The sequence below is a fragment of the Rhinolophus hipposideros genome, assembly GCF_964194185.1.
Source record: "Rhinolophus hipposideros genome assembly, chromosome: 12".
In the NCBI taxonomy this organism is placed as follows: domain Eukaryota; kingdom Metazoa; phylum Chordata; class Mammalia; order Chiroptera; family Rhinolophidae; genus Rhinolophus; species Rhinolophus hipposideros.
In genome coordinates, this window is record NC_138058.1 from 60,167,542 (window position 1) to 60,187,185 (window position 19,644).

Below are 19,644 nucleotides of genomic sequence, written 5' to 3' on the forward strand. Positions count from 1 at the left end.
TGAGCCTCCATGCATGTTGGAACCCTGACACCATCTTGGATGGTTCCTGCCCCCTCCCACTGAGCTGCTTAATTTTCACTCCGGGAGATGCTTGAGCACAGCCATCTCTGAGGCTCATTATGATCTTCCAGGATGAAAAGGCCTTTGATTATTCAGAGTGTGGGCCATTGGGGAAGCCCCAGTGCACAGACATGCTCACCTGATTCTCCATTTACATTATGTTACCTGTGGGAAAAATTAAAAGAAGCTCTCGTGTTGGGATTTAAAATGGTTTTAAATCCACCATCTCTCGTGTTTCCTTCTCCTCCCTTGGCTGCCTTCCGGTTTGTTGCTGAGGTTTTTCTTTTGGTGTTTTGTTTTGTTTTGTCCCCAGCTAGTGCTAAAGAGTCTACCTTTCCCATCTGTCTACTCACATCTATTTTCTATGGATATAGCTTCTGCTTTATAGCTTCTTTCTGATTTTCTCAGAGGCAACTCCTCCCCACATCCCCACCATCCTACACACACACACACACACACACACACACACAAACACACACACCCTTCTTCAGACCATCTACCTGACTCTAACATCAAACCTCTATCCTCCTTGTCAGGGTGTAGCTCTGGACTGAACTAGGACTTGCTTCTGAGCCGTAAAAACCAGGCGAGCCCTGGAGATTTCTGTACCAATACTCTTATTAGACAGGTGGGGCAACTGAGGCCAGACGAGAGAAGTTAGTTCCCAGGGGGAGCAAGCCTGCTGTGCTGAGCCTCCTTCTTCATCCACTCCCAACCCCACCGCTCACCTCTACCCCTTTCTGACCTGGCGCAGGTCATACCTGGTCTCCCGGTTTTCTGTGGGGCGAAGAGCATTGCATGCCCTACCAAGTCCTCTCCTGGGTCTCCAGCCTGCCCATCAGTGACAACCCAAACTGACCCTCAGAATGGGACTGAGTTCAACCTTGAGACAGGCCTTCAACAAAATGGTCTGCTGGTTTAAGTTGGTGGAGATTTAATTGTTTTTTCTTTTAATTACAAAAGTAAAGCATGGTCACTGAAAAAACAATGCAAACTCAAATGTATCCAGTAAAAAGTCAAAGTATGCTGCTCTCAACCTCTTCTCACTCCCCTGCCCCTCCTGCTCATAGAAATTACAATCCATGCCCATGTGCCTTTTCTCTTTCCTCCCCCACCCCAAACCATATTTATGTTTTCTTCTCTGTACCACTTCTCTATCTCATGCAAAATTGTATTTTGAGGTACATAATGCATAGTGTTGAACTAGCCATGTGTTCCGGTTCCCTGCCCTCCTTTGCTTGAGTCAGCTCCCTGAGAGGGGGGAACCATCCGTCTATCCCAAGGACCCCAGACGCAGCCTGGTACATCGCAGACTCCACTGAATGTTTCTCAGTGACCTGAACTGGCTTATGTCCCCCACACATTGCCCACTCCATCCCCCCTCCAACCTGCTCTCCTCCTCTCCTGTTTATGATTCTTCAAGCAATCTGGGCCACTGGATGGGCTAGAAAAGCAAGCAGCTTTACTTCTGCCGTGGTGGGTTGTCTATGAATCTGGGGCGGTGGTGGGGTCTGGGAAAATATTTGTCCATATCACTCTCCCTATTACCTGTGCCAGTGGGGAAAGGAATGGCAGTGTATGGGAGAAACCACCGATGCTTTCCCCTCTGCTAAGGCTGACAGAAAACTGAGTGAGAAGGGAGGAAGGCCCTTGGTTTACGGGGAAGAAGGTCTGAATGCTCCAGGTTGTCCCGGGGCCTGGTTTGGGCAGGAGGTCCTGGGCCTGGCTACAGACGCTGTCATAGGAGGGGGCCATCATTCGGCCGGTGCCCTCCGCCCTCAGGGCCAGGCATGTGCTCAGGGCAGCCTCAGGCCAGGGAAAGCCAGCAGAGCTGAGGAGACCACAAAAGGAGGCCAAGAAAGCCACCGGGAAGGCAGCATGGTGGAGAAAAGGGACGGAGGTTTCATGGCCTTTGACCTGCCTACCTCACAGGACTGTGGAAAGGGTCAACTAAGACACTATGGGAACTTGCCTCATTCTAGAGAGTGTTGCACAAGGCATGCGGTCCCATGGTTGTAAAGTGTGCTGTGTGAACCCAAATGCTGTCATGACAGCTATCAGGTCAAGAGGTCTGACCCCAAGCTTGTTGTCCAGAGGGGGGTCTGACTTTAAAATTTCCTCTTTCCCCACTTAGGGCAATCCTTCCACTCCCGGGTCCTGGAGAACTGTGAGGACGTGGCCGACTTTGATGAGGTAGGACGCCATGTTTGGGGGGGCCAAGCCCTGGCTCAGAGGGCGACAAGCACCTTCCTGCCTCCTGGGAGCGAACTGGCCCCAAATCCTAGGAGGCAGGATTGCTCAGGGCTCCTCATCTCTGGTTTGCTTCCTGGGAGGGAGCGTCCTGCCCCCCTGCACCCAGATCCCTCTCAGGGACCTCTGCATAGGAGAGTCCCCTGCAGACCGACTGGCACAGTGGCAGACCAGCCCTAACCAGTGGCCTGCTGCCCAGTTGGGGCCCTTTTGTTCTCTTTAGAGAAAGGGTCACAGATGTTGCAGGCCCCCAGCTGAGGTCCCAGCAGGCCTAGAGAAGGGGCTTCCCTCCCCATGTTCCCTGGGCATGAGGAGTGGCCAGGCTAAGCCCACATGGCTTCTAGCAAAGCCAGTCTCACAGAGACCTCACACCTTTCTCTCTAAAAGCTAGTGGGGAACTCCCCACTGTGTCTCCCCAATAAGCTTTTCTATTCTATCCCTTTTGATCTCAGGCTCAGAGGATTGAGTCTTGCCCCAGTGTATGGCACATTATTTCATTGTTCCCTACAAGGCCCAACTCTTGTTTTCATGTATGTTTGTATTTATTATGTATATATTCTCTTTTATTCTCATATTCTTTCCTTCCATGGACAACCCTTCTAATGTGTATCTCTTGGTTTCAAAATTTTTATTGTATTGTGAACATATAGTTTATGTTTATTTAAATGGTATTGTGTTATGCATTTCATTTTGTTTCACCGAGCACCTTTTTAAAGTTCCGTCCCTCTTGCTAAGTTAACCTGTTGCTTCTACTTGCTGTACACGTTCCATGGGACACATCTAACACGTAGGGCGATGAGCCATCCTGGCTTGCCTGGGACTGAGAGGGTTCGTGGAACACAGACTTACAGGGCAAAGTGGAAAAGTCCTAGTCAAACCAGGACGAGTTGGTCACCCTACACGTTTCACCTACCCACACCCCAGTGAGGAGCCCTCAGTGCGCCTCCCACTCCCCACCACCAGAAATGCAATGAATATTCTTAGGCATGTCCCTTTTGGACCTGTGTGAGCATTTCTCTGGGATATGTACCTGGACTTGGAATTGCCCTCATAGGGTATTTCTGCACTTAATTTGACCCAGCACTGCCAACCCGTGGTCTATACTTCCACCACCAGTGCACGTGGATAGCTGTTTCCCATATCCTCATCTACACCGGTCCTTATCCAGCTTTCTGATTTTCACCAGTCTCACAGTGATGCCTCATTATTGTTCTAATGATACATTAAAGGTTTCCTGCTTATAAATTGTCCATAGTCTCTACCCTTTTTTCTTATCAGTATAGCTATCTTTTTCTTATTAATTTGCGAGAGCTCTTTGTATGTTCTAGATATCAATCCTTTGTTGGTTTTAGATATTGAAAATATCCTCTCCCAAACTGCCATCTATCTATTAACTTTCTCCCTTGTGCCCCTCATTAACTAGAAGTCCTTAATCCTGGTGTGTTTTCAAGTGTTGCTGAAAAAGTGTTTACACTCTTCTAGGTTACAAATACATTTTCCTACATTTTCTGATTCTGTGACTGTATCTTTTACCTTGTATGTAGGTTTTGATAGAGGTCCAGTTTTTTTTTCTCCATATGAGGAATCATTTTTCCTAACATCAACTTGCTAAGCAATCATCTTGTCTCTATTTATTGTATGTTAAGGTCTTTGTCTGAACATTCTATTCTATCCCTTTAGTCTATTTGTCTGTTCTCGAAATTTACCACATTGCATTAATTAACATGACTTTTCTGTATGTCTTAATATTTGGTGAGGCAAATTCCCTCTCTTTACTCTTCTTTTTTAAAGTTGACCTATTTACAGAACTTTATCCGTACAGATAAATTTTAAAGTAAGCTTATCAAGGTCTTCCAAAAACCAGCTGAAATTCTGATTAAATTTCATTGAACTTAAAAATTAACTTAGAAAGATGTCGATTTTTTATAATATTAAATCATTTAGTCAAATTACCAACCATACTTTACTAGGATTTTAAAGTTTTCTACATAGAAGTCTTATGCATTCTTGACTATTTTCTAGATGCTTTATGGTTTTGTCATCATCATGAATGGTATCTTACTTTTATTACATTTTTAGTTGATTTTTGCTGGCACAGAGAAATGCTCTCCTTTTCTTTTTTTATCTGGCAAACTTGGTGAACTCTTACTCATTTTAATAGTTTGTCTATTGATCAGTTTTTCTTGTGTATATGATAATATTATCTACAGAAATATTTTATCTCTTCCTTTGCATTTCGACTCCTTACTTCTTTATCTTCCCATAGAGTATTGGCCGTGATCTCTAGTTCTATGCTAAACAGTAATGATGTGGTTGTATATCCTTTCTGTGTTCTCTTCATTAAAGGAAATAAATGCATTTAAGTTTTGTCATCAAATAAATTGTAATAGGATCTTACTAGTTAATCTTGTCTTACCAGTTTACTGAGAGTTTTTTTTTATAAAAGCTTTATTATAAAAAGTTCAAAGGTTGTTTGACTTTATCGAAAGCTTTTTCTTCATTGATTTAGACAATCATAATTTGCTCCATTAGTATATTTCATAATGTATTATTTTGGGTAGAGTCAATGGACAAATATTTTTATTTAGGATTTTTGCAGCCAAATATATAAAATTCTTATAATTGCATAATACATAACATTTTCTGGAACAACAAATGAAATAGAAATTTATTCTTCCTTGACATGTTGGAAGAATCAAATGTAAAAACATCTAAGTCTGGACAGCTTGGGAAAGGCAGATCTTCAACTCCCTTGTCAATTTCTCAGTGTCTTCTTGCACCAATTCTGGATTGTTATATTTTTCTAGGTATTTTTACATTTCATGTAGGTTTACAAATTTATTAGCACATATTCAATTGTAATGTTTTTAAATTATGTTAAAATCTTTTTTGTGCCTATAGGTATTTCCACCTTTTTTATTTAATATTTCATTTATTTGTATCTTTGTTAATAAGATCTGTTTATCTTATTAATCTTCATAAAGAGCCAGCTTTGGCTTCATTAATCTTTCCTGTTGTTCTCCATTTCATTGATTTCTGCCCTTTTTCTAATTATTTCCCTTCTGTCTGTTTATTTTCTTTTGCTCTGTGACTCTTTTTCCAACTTTTTGGGGTCTACGTCTATTATTTTTGTCTTTCTTATTTCTTAATAAACATATTTAAAGTTATACATTTTGCTGTATATACAGTTTTACCTGTATCTTACAAAATTTTACATGTAGTGTTTTCATTCTTATTCAGTTTTGAACATTTCTTACAGTACTTAATGATTTTCTTTTAAACCTAAGTTACATAATGTTAGTTTCCAAGTATATATGACATTGTAGCTCATTTTATTAATTTCCAGTTTTATTGCATTACAATCAAAGAACATAGTCATATAATACTGACCCTATGGAATTTATTGAGGCTTCTATTATGGCCTATTCATGGTCATAAATGCTTCCTCTGCTTAAAAGCAATATGTTCAGTGTAGGGTTCTATATATAGTGCAATATAAACTCAAGCTTATATTTTTTATATAAACTCAAGCTTATTAGTTATATTATCCGATTGTCTGCTTGTTTTTCTCTGCTTGGTCTATCAGTTTCAAAAATGACTATATTAGAGTTTCCTACTACAATTGTTGATTTACATATTCCTCTCTGCAGTTCTGTCAGTTGTTGCTTGATGTGTTTTGAAACTGTATTACTAATTGCCTATATGCTCATGATGGCTGTATCTTCTAGTCTATTTTTGTTTTTACTGAATTTAATGTCCTTCTTTGTCTCTTATGATATTTTTTCATGAGTTTCTATTTTGTCATATATTAAGATTGCTAACTTAGCTTATTTTGTTTTATTTGCTTGGTATATCTTTTTCAACCTTTTTATTTTCTTGGTGTATTTTTTTCTATCTTTTTATTTTTAATATTTCTGTGTTTTCAAATTCAAGTATGTCATCTTAGGGCATGTATTATTAGATCTTATTTTCTTCCACAATATGAGAGTCTTTGTATTTTAATCGATCAGTTTTATCCATTTACATCTATTGTAATTGCTATTATTATAAGGCTTCTTTCTACCACTATCTTATTTTATATTTTCCACTTACTGTGCTTTTTGTTGTTTGCTTTTTTATCCTTTCCAGCTTCCCATTGAGTAGATCAGATTTTCTTCTGTTAGTTGAAAAGTTATACATTCTATTTTTGTTTTCAAGGTAGTCACCTTTACTCATGTTTATGTATCTCTATTAATAGTGTAAACAAATCAATAATCATAATTTCCCCTAATGTGACAAGTGCTTTAATACTCTCTCTCATGCCTCTTTGATTTCCCCACCTCTGCCCACATCCTCATGCTGATATTATCTAGATTAGAATTTTAATTCTAGGTTCTTATGAATGTGTGTTCTCCTTTCTTTTATTTGTGTTAGCCTTCTTTTTTCTTTTTTAAGACAACAATAGTCTTTACCAGATATTTGATCACCTTTATTTCTCATATCTCTTTAAGTATCTCTTGGAATTGTTTTTCTCCTCATTTGAGTACTTCCTCCAAAAGCGTTTTTAATTTGCGTCTTTGTTTAACAAACTTAAAGCTCTGTAAACCTGAGAATATTTTTCTTATTTCTTCCAATTTGAATAAGAGTTTCATTAGATATAAAATTCTAGGTTCAAAGTTCTTTCACAACTTCAAAAATATTATTCCATCTTTCTGTTGAGAAGTCTGATGGCCATCTGATTCTTATAACTTTGTGGATGACCTTTCTTTCTCTCTGGGAAAAAAAGTGTAATTCCTTTATCTTTGATATTCTTAAACTTTATTATAATGTGTTTAATTGTGGGTTTCCTATCTCTCCTGTTTTGCACTATTTTGCAATCTATTTCAAATTGAGGGCCTTTCATCTTTCATTTATTACAGAAAATTCTATCTCCATTATTTTTTTCAAATATTCCTTCCATTCAGTTTTTATATTGTTCTCTCCTCTGCAACTCCTATTATCAGATGTCAGTACTTCTACTTCTAATTGCTGTTTCTTTTATATATATATAAAAGAAACCCTCATGGCATGTGTGTGTATATATATATATATATATATATATATATATATATATACACACACACACACACACACATATATATATACACACACACACACACACACACTCACTCTATAAATCTTTTCCTGCTGTCTTCTGAGGGAGTTCTTCAAATTGATCTTCAAAATTCACTAATTTGTTCTTTTTAAAAATTATTTCTTATCTTTGTTTCATTGCTAATGTATATATTTATGATCCATTTGTTCTAATGTTGCAGCCCCACCCAGTTGGTATATACTGTTCAGTGTATTGTCTTTCTTTTATGGAAGAGGTCCTCTCCAAGTGTCTCTTCACTTTTCCCTGTTCAACTTTTCCTGGTATGAGCTACTCTGTCTGCTAACAAGTATTGGGGAAATATCAAAAATCGGCTGTGTCAGTCCCTAGGGGTTGAAGGGCAGGCATGAGCACAAGGAAAGACCCTAGTCACCAAAGAAACAGAGTAAGGCTCTCATCTCTGAGTCTTTAAGGAGAAACATGGTTAAAAGAAGGTATTCTAGATTTTTTTTTTTTTTAGTTTAAATTTTTTTATTTTTTATTTTGTTATTAAATTTATTGGGGTGACAATTGTTAGTAAATTTACATAGATTTCAGGTGTACAATTCTGTATTACATCATCTATAAATCCCATTGTGTGTTCACCACCCAGAGTCAGTTCTTGTTCCATCACCATATATTTGATCCCCTTTACCCTCATCACCCACCCCCACCCCCTTACCCTCTGGTAACCACTAGCATTCTAGATTTTTAATAAATGATCTTTATGGGTTAAGAAGGTATAAGCAGCTGGTCTATCAATACCTTTTTCATCAGTCCTCATCCCAGTAGCACTGCTGTCACAATTTTATCAGTTAAGGAGCAGGCAACAATTGCCCCAACGTAATACCAGGGAAAGGTAAGAGCAGAACGTACAAAGATTTTCTCCGACCTGTTCTCCCAATGCTGCTTCTATTCCCTCCTGGCTCAAGCTGGGTAACCTCTATCTTCCCCACACACATCAGCTCAAACAGCCTTTGGTCTCGCTGGGTTTCTCATATTTGTTTTTCCATTTGTTTGTTACTTCCTGGAATCCTTATTTCCCTCCTGCTCCTATAGTTTCTGCAGGGTTGATTTTGGGGCAGAACCAACAGTCTTACGTCACGATTTTGGCACAAAGCAGCAGCTCTGCTGTGACAACCAGAATAGCTTACCCCTTCTTGCCTAGACTTCACTTTTTATGAGGATATCTGGCTGTGTTTGGTCTGAGAAGGACTTTATGGCAGATTACTCCCTTTGAGGATGGTATTTAACTGAACTTTTTAGCCCAGCTTGATGGGCCACCCAGAATCTCTGTCCTCTCCTCACTTTGGGCCCATCCCACACAGTGCAGTTGCGTCCACAGGCCCAGAGCCACAGACACAGAGGAGCAAGGCCTCAACTTTCTCGCCTGGGCTAGGGAGTCACCATTGACCAGCATAGCCCCCAGGCTGTGCCCTCTCCAAGGAGAGTTCTGTTCTGGACTTCTCCCCTTCCTGGCTGTGTGAATTTCTGCCTCAGCTTCGAAACTTCAGTTACTGCTGTTGTCAAATGGGGCTGATGATGGGTATGAAGTTTCTTTGTAAAATGATGAACAAAATGAGGGATTGTTGTGATGATATCCATTCCAGGATACTAAACTAGCTGTCCTGGCCTCAGGCTTACCCAACACAGAATCTGCTCGTTCCCTTCCTCTCCTTGTTTCCTCAGATAAGGCCCTGAGAGGGAGGGGCTGGTTGAGTGAACATGTAGACAGCCCAGCCCAGTCTCTCAAAGTCTTGCCTCCTTGGGCCTCTGGCCCCAGTCAACCAGGCAAAGCATCTGATTTCATCCTTTTCACCAAGTCTCCCAGGGGACATGTCCACCCAGGCTTACAGCCAATGAGCAACCCGATGCCCTTTCCAAGGACATTGCCACTCCTTTCCATTAACTGTACCCTGGGACACCTGAGCCACAGGTATACATGACATTCAAAGTTAATCACCATGTCCTTCCTGTTCCCAGCTCCCCCCAGCCCAGGACAGGTGGAGAGTCAGTCCCTGTTGCTCCCAAGCATGGGACCACATTCTGAGCACCTAATGTGTGCTGGGCCCCAGGCTAGAGATGCCCAGAGGGAGAGGCAGGCTCAACAACACAGGAGGATCTGTGCAGGAATTGGGCACAGGGGAGCCTGCCGGTGAGTGTGGAGAGACCGAGGAGGAGGCAGAAGCCAGGGAGTTATGAGCCAAAGTACGCAGCCATGTCAGAGAGTGGTACCAAGATGGGGAGCAGTGGTTCTCACCTGAGGAAAGTTCTACTCACCCTCGGGTGGACAGGGAATTTTCTAGTTGTTATCATGGGGAACCCACATGCACTTAGTGGAATGGGGGCAAGGATGCTAAATGACTTGGGACACTCAGGCCCTCCCACACTACAAGGACTTGTCCATGACCCCCCATCCTGCCCCAGCAGCCCCACTGGAAGATCATGACAGCAGTTTCCAGCAGCAGCACTGTGTTACTTCCTCTTTCATCCACAGCAACCCACAGGGGATGAAACTCAGGCTCAGAGAGTACGTATCCTTCCCAAGGTAACAGAGCTGTAAATGGCTTTGCCATTTACACACTTAGGTTTGATTCTAAGCCCCCTCTGGATGCAGCAGTAGAAAGCTGCTTCTGAGCCTGACCCTCAATACCTCTGCAGGACTTTATTGGGATCTTTCCATGTCTCTGCCTCCATTTCTCCCACCGAGAAGTGGCCTGTAGCCTGGCTGCCACTGGTCAGCACTACACACCCCACAAAGCAGGGGAGGCAACCCCCCCAACCCCTGCTCTGGGAGTACCCAAGGGTCTTTCCAGAGAAAGCCTGGAGGTGTACCCATGTTTATACCTGTCTCCAGACTGGGGTGGACAAGTCTTAAACTTCCCTGGCTAGCCCCTGAAGGAACCAGCCTGTCAGTGGTCCAGAAGAAGCTTGAGAAAGGAACCTCAGTTGCCCTTGCAAAACCTCCAAAGGCCTCTTGGCTTCCCCGAGAGTCTCTTTACTCATCCTTCCTGTGCCCAGGGTCTTTGGGAACCAGCTCAGTGAGGTACAAAGAACACTGGGCTGGAGTCATGAGAACCGGGCTACCATTCTCGCTGAGGTATTAATAAACCCTGTGACCTTGGGCTGGCCACTCAAACTTTCTAGGCCTCAGAGTCCCTTTCTGTAAAATGGGGATATACTCCTTGCTCTGCCTGCCTTGCAGACCTATTTAACGGCTGAAAAATAAAATGGAAAAAAAAGACAAGAAAATCAACGTCTCTCCCTCCTCCACTCAGACAAGGATGAGAGGGGCTGCTGCAGGCCAGGCTGAGGCACCTGAGTCGGGAGGCGGTGGCAGAGAAAGAAAGGCGATGCTCCGGACAACAATGGGTGGAAACGGAGCCTGGACAAGGTGTCTCCTTTCCCAGAGGTTGGAACCTGAGATCTCACGTTTAACCTACAACTCTGGAGAAGAGAGAGAGAGAGAGAGAGAGAGAGAGAGAGAGAGAGAGAGAGAGAGAGAGAGAGAGAGGCTTTGTGCCAGGCCAGCAGCCAGCAGAGGCCCCTGTCCTGAGGGAATGGGAATGGCCACACCAGACCCACCTCAAGCCAGTTTGGTTTGGCTCTAAGCCAGGCCCCATGTGGCCTGGACTCCACAGAAGTGGCCAGAATGACAGTAGTACTTATAGGAATAGTAAGACGTCCAGCTGCTTTTGTGGAACACGTAGTACGTGGCAGGCTGGGCTGAGAGCTTTACACAGTGCTGTAACTCACTGTAACTCACAGGGGTGGTATCATCCCAGGTGATAAGTAGTCACATCAGGATTTGAACCCAAGCCTATCTGATTCCAGGGCCTATGGCCACTTGCAAAGTGGACAAGGCTCAATCCTGCCCTCCCTCAGTCCAGTGGGGAGATGGATCCAGAAGAGATAAAAGTAGACAATGGGTTTTCTGAGCCAGAGGAGGGAGAGGTCACCAGCCTGGGGGAGGGGGATGGAGGGTCAAGGGGACCCGATCTGATGTGCTCACTTTGCTTTCACAGAGCTGTAAGCTCTGTGGGGCCAGGAATGTACATATCTGGTTCATCATGGCTTGGCATCCAGCACAGGACTCCAGGAATATTGCCGAGTGAAAGAATGAACAAAAGAATGAACCCAACTTGAATCTTGGGTCTTTAAATTCCCAAGCGGTGTCTTTCTATTGTACCCTAAAGCTTTGCAACACACCCTAAGGTGTTCCCCCTCCACCACCAAAACAAAACCTAGAGAACTATTCGTTTAAGGATATTGTCGTGATGATTTAGGTTGGTTCCAGACTCATCTATGAAGGCCAGGATAATCCAGGTCATTCTCCAAACTACATCAGGGAAACCTTTCTGTGGAGTCCTAGATTGCGGAACTGATAGGATGTGGAACTCTGCCGCCCTGGCCAGCACCAGCCAGGTCACACACAACCCTAGAGCTAGCGAACTGGGTCACAACTCCATACTCCCAGGGCTCCTGGGACTCCTCCCCCCCCCACCTCAGACAAAGGAGGGGGGAAAATAGAGGAAACAGCTAAGGAAAATTCAAGCTAAACCAAAGCCCATGTCTTTGCTTCTAAAGAGAACAAGTGGGAGTAGCAAAGAGTGTCTCCAGGCCCTGTGTCCTCTTTGAGCTAGGAGGATGGTTCTAGGTTGCAAAGCCCTGACTGTTCCAGACGCCAGTGGGAGAGGGCTACGTGGAGTGGGGTGGGGGAGGAGGAGGAATCTGATGTTTTGCTTTCGTCAAGAAGGTCTTTCCTTGGGCAGTGGTCCTCAAATTTAGCCACATCAGGGGAGTCACCTGGGAGCTCTTACCATACCTGCATCCTGTGCAGAGACTCTGCTTTAATCTGTCTCCAATGCAGGTTGGGCCCTGGGATTTTTTAAAGCTACCAGAAGTGAGTCTAAGGTGCAGCCAGGCTTGAGAACCACTGAGACAGAGACAGAGAGACAGAGGCAGAGAGATAGACAGACAGAAAAACAGAGAGAGAGACAGAGAAAGAAATTAATATAAGATTAAAATGGACATGGTAAGAAGATAGCAGAGGAGCAAACAGGAGAGAAAGAACATGGAGAAACAAGGGGTGGAAAATGGGGAGACAGAAAAGTGAGGTAAGGGAAGAATATTTAAAGGGAGAGGAAGTCAGAGATGAAAGAAGCTTATGGGACTCACTCAGGACTTGCAGGTCATCATAAACGCCTCTGAGAAGGGCCTTAATTTCTGGCGTGCACGGTGACAGCCCTGACCCCAACCCCGCTCTAGCATTTACTTTCTCATGTTCTCTCCTCCTAAGGCTCCTTCCTGGAAAAATTCCTGAAAGGGCTCGCTAAGCCATGTAACCAGGTCTGCTTCCTCTGGAGTCTCATCTCCAGTCAGGGCGCCCCCACGCAAGCCCCTCCCCCACCTCCCTGACTCCCCTCCCCTCTACTCAGCAAAATGGCCCACGATGACCAGCTTTCTACTCCTGTGAGCCCTTGTGACCCAATAAACTGCACCCCAGTCACTCAGCAAGTCAGTCCTTGGCAATGAGCAAATAGCAGTCCCAAGCAGTTTCCTTCTCTGGGTCCCTTTTCCTCCCAATGACTTCCGCTGTTTCTGTGTATTCACTGAAACGATACCTCCTTCCTCTAATGGTGCAATTTCCACAGTCTTCTCCTTTTTCTCCTAATCTTTCTCTCCTTCCAAAGCCAAAGCGTCACCCACAGGCCCTCGGGTGGATCAAACACGCCTGCCCCCTTTATCCCAAGGAAACTGAAATCTTTGTGGCTCCCTTCAGCACCACGCCTAATGCATTGGGCCTTCCTGAGCTGGTTTATTTCCCTGCAGCTCAATAAAAGCAACTTCATTAAGAAAACTGCATACTCGCCTAAGTTGGAAGCATGCAGGCAGCAGGAACAGAAGCTGCTTAATGAGGCCTGTGGGCAGGGCCAGTCTGCTCCCGCTCTCCCAGACTTCCCTCATCCTGCCCTCTTCCTTCTGGGTCCAAGGGCCTGCTCAGAACCCTCTCCCTCCGTACCCTGGGGCCTCTCCCTTCTCTGCTTTTTCCTCCCTCTCCTGCCTGCTCCAGCTGAACCAATCGGGGGGGTGAGGGGCCTCACTGGGACTTGGCCAATCCTGAAGAGAGGGGACATTAAACTCGTTTTTTGTGAGACAGACCCTGCCCACACTGGGAGTAACCTTCCAAGCTGGCCCCATGCCCCCCAAGTCCTCAGTACTCAGTCTGGGAGAAGAAAGCACAGCTTTGAAATGGCAGCGTTGCAGGGTGGGCTCTCAGAAGCCTCCCCAGGGCCTGCTCAGCCCCTAACAGCCAAGTTCTCTGAATCGGGTTTCTTCTCCAAGCCTGTGTTTCTCTGTCTATAAAGGAAAACACAACGCCAGCCTGCTGGGTTGTAGTAAAGACTAAATGAATTAATACCTCTAAAGCATTCAGACCCCTGCATAATGAAAAATTGCCTATAAATGGCAGCTATCGTTATGATTACTATCATTATTATTTATTTCTAGTGTATTGAACAGTCTGAATTTGGTGGGGTATAAAAAAATGAAACAAAATGTAAAAGTCATTATCATCTACCTGCTCTGTCAAAATTCCCCTTGATACTATCTCTCAATGACCGTTTGAGTAGGCCTCGGGGCTTTCTGGTCATTCTTAGTTATTCAACATCAAGTTCAGAAAGGTTGACTACTCCAGTCTGGCGTCCTCTTTACACCTGGTCTTCTCCCTTTTCTCAGGCTGTGGTTCAAGACATGGAGTAGGATAAGGACGCCTGGTCAGGCCCTCCATATTTCCTCCCACTCCACTGCGGGTGGGAGTACGCGGTCTGATTCTTGGTCTCTGCCATGGACATGGGCCCCTCCTTATGGTGTGACCGCTTCTCTGACGAGCTCTAACCAACTCTGGAAGCCATCAACATGGCAGACCTGCAAAGGCTGGCTGTCTCATAGGACACTGTGCCGGTGGGCTCTGTGGGAGACCTGCGCGGCCTGCCCCACAGGATTGATTCCCAGCCTAGGGGACATGGCTTCATGCCACCCCAGCTCCTGCCACCTGGGGTATAACGTCACAGCCTCATCCAAGCTGAGGACCCCTCTCCTGGCAGGCAGCCTTGGCTAGAGTGTCAGCAGGACTGCTTGAGCCTGACTACTCTTTATAACATCCATCGGGCACACAGAATGTAAGCTCCATACTCGACGCACCAAACAGTGGCATGCCAGTCTCCTTCATGGCTGCTGTCCTGGCCCTGTGCAGCTCTGTGGGTCTCCTGAGAGGCTCACAGGGCAGATCAGTCAGTCCATTGCCTGGGCGGATGTTACTGGGAACTGGCCTGCCAAGCTCCCCTTCCTAAGGGTGACTCAGCGTCTCCGAGCTATTCTCCCAGGAGACTGCCCCACCTAGAATGTGAGTCTTTCCACCTTTCCCTTCCCCAATCTTCTATTTCATCCCAGGAAGGAGAAGGGCTGGGGTGAAAGTTGGGGCAGCAGGCCTTTGAGGAGGACCAGAGCGAGGTGCCTGGCTCTGGCTGCTGGCAACTCTCTTTAGAGGATGGGTACGTAGCACCTTTGGGCCCTCTGTTTTGGGCCCTCATAGCCACCTCTAGGGCATCAGGAAAAATCCCGTGCAACTTCCTGTTTATTTTTATTCTTAATTCAATAATGAGGCCAACACAGACAGGGTGAGGATTAATCTAGAAACAGTGATTTGGAGATGGGCTGTCCCTCCTCTGAAGACCTGACCCTAATATCAGCAAACAGCTAACAAACAGCTATTATTAAACAGCTAACAAACAGTTATTATTAAACAGCTATTTAGCAAACAGCTAAAATCTGTCCCCAAAGTTTCCAGTGTGAGAGGTGCTTTGACCTGAAAGGGAGAGCCCAGAGCTCTCACTCTGGGCAGAGCTTAGACAGGTCAGATGATTCTGATGGGAGTCACAACAAAAACCATGCTCACAGCCCACAACCCTTTCTATTGCCCTGGAGCTGCCCCCTGGTTACACCTCCACTCACGGGTGTACCCCAGGAGTTGGAAGGCCACTGTGAGGCAGTGGAAGGAGCACTGGGCTGAGTCAGAAGTCTTGGTTCACTTACCGTATGACCTTGGGCATGTCACCAACCCCCTCGCAGTGCCATCTTTGGAAGATGAAATACAACGTCCATGCTCCGAGGTGCTGGTCACACTTAAATGCGATTCCAGGTGTGAACTTTGTCCCTGTGGAGCACTGGGCTGATATGAGGGGCCACCTTACCAAGGACCCCGACCCGCTCCCCACACCCCTTTCTGTCACTTCCACCCAAGGCGACAACTGTCCCTCTCTCTCCAGACCTTCCGGTGGCCAGTGGCCAGCAGCATCGACAACAGTGAGATACTTGAGATTCAGATCTTCAACTACAGCAAAGTATTCAGCAACAAGTAAGTGTGGGCTGGGGGAGGAGAGGCAGGGCCAGAGGGGCTGGGGGCCTGCTCCTTGGGCTTCCCTCTCCTTTGGGTTTAGAAGGGGACCCGCACCCATAGCCTGCTCTGGATTGACCTTCAAAGACCTATTTCTGTTCCCTTCTTTAAGTCTTCCCCTTACACATGCTGGGCCACAGTTGCTCATCAGAGAAGCTAACTAATGGCTGATAATAATCTCCAATAAACCGTCTGTAGCCTGGAGGGCACCCTTGTCACACTTGTGGAAGACAAGAGCTCTGAGGAAGTTTGGTACGATGGTTTAGGAGTCAGGCAAGCTTGATCTCAAATCCCAGCTCAGTCACCTACTGTGTGACCTGGGCAGGTTATATAACCTCTCTGAGTTCCGTATACTCACGTGTAAAAAGGATAAGTGCTTACCTCAAAGGGAAGCTGCGAGAATTCAATGAGATAGATTTTGTTTATTAATTGATTCCCCTAATGTTTACTAAGGGCCTACTGTGCTGAGGATTGTGAGGTACCTTCCCTCACAGAGCTTACATTCTGCAGTGAAGCACACCTATCACATGAGCACTGTCACTACTAGAGGGTCAACAAAAGTCGTCCCCACCCTTCTCTCTGGGCGACAAGCAGAATTCAGAATGATTTGACTAGTCTGGAATGGTGGCTAACTATAATAAATGTCGATTCCTGTGTTGGGTTCAAAAACCAATTGCTCTTAAAAATACAATCTAGAGGACATGTCCAAAAAGGTGTGGGGGCATTATTCACTGAGAGCTCAGTATGAGTCAACAGTGGGAAGACTACAAACAAAAGAAAAGCTGACCTAATCATAGGTCATATTAATAGAAGTAGAGCAATAAGAGCAGAAGAGGCGAGAGTTCCATTGTCCTCATGCTGGGTGGAAACAACAGTAGGCACTATCTTGCGGTTGCCAGGGGAAAGGGACTTTAAATCTTGTTTTAGGACAAGGGATGAGAACCTGGAGGAGAAAATCACACAGGGCATGTTCATCATCCATCCATCCATCCATCCATCCATCCATCCATCCATCCTCCATCCATCCATCCATCATCCATCCATCCATCCATCCATCTGTCCATCATCCATTCATCCATCCATCCTTCCATCCACTCTTTTAGTGACTCATCAAACATTTACTGAGCAAATACTCTGTACCAGGCAGACCCTCTGCTAGTCACTGGAGGAACAAAGTGAGGGTTTAAGGCACCGTGCCTGACCCAAGAAGGTTTTCTGACATGTGGAAGAGGAAAGAGAGATGTGTGCCTAGATGCAGGACCAGGCTGCACTGTGAGAAGACAGCAGACAGATAACAGATGGTCAGAGCTCTCCAAGCAATGAGCTGTGATGGGGAGAGGGTTAGCAAACAGGGACTGCGATGTTGTTAAGGGGCTCTCTGGACCAGGAAGGGCTGAACCAAGTGGGCTGCAAGGATTCTGAGTTTTGTATTGGGAACCTGCAGATCTCAGCTGAGTATGGGGTGTGGGCATTTCAGAACTGCTGGCAGATGTTTAGGGCAGGGAGGCCTCTCCCTTGGCTTCTCAGGACATCACACCATTTAGGCAGCCGTCTCTGGCACCCACAAGAAAGGATGGTGAGACACTCAGCAGGAGCCCCCAACATGAAGCGTGGCCTTCTTCCTTGAGGTGGGAGAATGGGTGCCACATGAGGACAGGAGAAACAGGAACAGAAGAAAGGCCCACATACAAGCACAACAAGGTGTACAGGAGGAGAAAGTAGAAGTGGAAGCTGACGACCAGAAGGGGCATCCGGGCACCCCAGCAGGGACCCAGACACAGATGCAGAGCATCCAGGAGCTTCAGAGCTCAGCCAGTGCAGCCCTCTCTACAGATGGGGAAACTGAGTCTCAGAGAGCATACTGAGGCCACATGTGTAGACACTGGTAGAGTGGGGCCAGGGTGCATATCTTTTTCCTCCCCTTTCTAATCCTCAACGTCCCAGAAACCAGGGTATGTGAGCAATGATGGTGAAAGTGAAGGGTGGAAAGAGATCGGTAAATCGTTTACGTAAAAGCTGCTAGACCAGTCACTGACATGCTGGAAACCTTGGAAGACATCAAAACTCCTGCTGTGAACAAATCAGAAGTATTTGATAATTGTTTGGGAAGTTGACTACCCTAACAGCAAATATGCTGAAAGGTAAAGCTTCAACTGGTTGTTCTAAAATGCCAACAAGAGGGAGACAGAAGTGGGGAGTCCTATTCTAATTCTCCTCTTGTCCCTCTCTCCCTACCTCCCCTGTCCCCACCCAAGAGAAGGCAGGAAACCCCACAGGGGGTGGTAGGCATGGGCCTGGTGGGAGAGGGTCCTGCCATTTCCTCGGGAGCCTGAAGGATGTCCAGGCACTGTTGGCTGCAGAGCTGGGAGGGGGAAAAGGGCTGCCGTCAGAGGAGTGTGTAGAGCCCATCCTCACACAGGCCGGCTTGGGGGATCAGAGTGGAAGGGCTGAGTGCTTGAAGTCAGGTGGGGCGCAGGACTCCACATCTGAGAATCAGGGCTCCATTTCCCAGAGCCAAAAAAAAGGCCCACCTGATGTTTGCCTGGATCAGGCGAGAGGAGCTGTTGCAGCCACAGCCCTCTGTCCCCACCATGGCCCAGCTCAGTCTCCAGGTTCCTTCTCATGGGGGAGCTGAGCTGAGGGGGCGCCTCTGGGGTTTGCACTGGGCTTGCCATCCAGCAAAACCACACCCACTGCTTGGGAGGGTGCCTGGTCCCAGGAAGCCCCCATGACTTTGTATGATGAGTGAATGAATAAATGCCCTGTGGGGGCAGGAGGCAGAGGTTGTACAGGGTGGGTCTGGGAGCAGGACTCAGAGTGGCCCTTCTTCTCTGAAGAGTTCAGGGCACTCCAAGGGGACAGCCCAGTCACATGACTGATGCATTTTGGAACCTGAGGTAAAGGAGGCTGGTGTGAGAAATGGGACCTATGAGGCCTAATGCCATCATTGCTCACGTCAGAGAAAGGGACTAGTCATAGAGGTGGAGGGCTGCTTGGAAGTTGGCCCTTTACCCAGTGGTTCCAGGAGGAGGAGGACATGTGATGTGAAGGAAGAAAGTGTCCTAGTCGGAGACCAGGAGACTCCTAAGTCTGCTTAGCCCACCTTGAACGAAGTCCTCTTTCAGGACTTCCTGGTGAAGACAAGGTGTTGGGTCCAGGGGCTCTTGGGTGTCCCCTTCCGCCTGTCCAGGACCCTTGAGGGGGGATGACCTGACCCAGGGGCCAGTCTCCTGAAACTCCTGAATAATTCAGGAGCCAGGAGAACAGTGGAGGCTTAGCGTCTCTGGCACTTGACACCAGCTCCCAGGGGAAAGCAATGAATTATTGACAGTTCCTGGTGCCTGGTTGCAGCTCTATTGTGGTCCATCTGTGGCTGGTCTGTGCCTGAGGCCCCCTCCCTTCTGGCTCGTCAACTGGGAATCCTCCTTGGGGGCCAGTCCAGTCTCCTGGGTGGCTATAGGCTCTGTGGGGGGTGCGCTTTTTTTAATGGGTAACCTGCATGGGCCACATAAGGGAGGTTGTCAGAGGACAGATTAGGTCCCAGCCTCTTCAGCTAACAGCCTGGGGGGGAAATTTAGGCCCAGACTTGGCCCTTGCCCAGGCTCACACAGCAGACTCAGGGCAGAGCCAGGTCTTCAACCCAGACCTCCTCACCCCAGGGCCAGTGCTCCTTTCCCCAGAATGAAGGACCTCACACCTCCACTTCCCAGGGAAGGACCCAGCTGTTCAAAGGGCATGTGAACCCACCCTTCCTCAGTTGCTCTGGACC

The 19,644-nt window shown here is 46.3% G+C and overlaps 1 protein-coding gene across 4 annotated transcripts in view; it reads left to right on the forward strand.

Moving 5' to 3' along the window:
• The window catches only part of OTOF (otoferlin), an 85,683-nt gene that overhangs the window by 10,763 nt on the left and 55,276 nt on the right, over positions 1-19,644 (forward strand). For all 4 annotated transcript variants that reach the window (XM_081068399.1, XM_081068401.1, XM_081068400.1 and 1 more), the window contains exons 2-3: positions 2,195-2,253; positions 15,748-15,836. In XM_081068399.1, the coding sequence (XP_080924525.1) occupies positions 2,195-2,253; positions 15,748-15,836 (148 nt within the window). The remainder of the gene's footprint in view (positions 1-2,194; positions 2,254-15,747; positions 15,837-19,644) is intronic.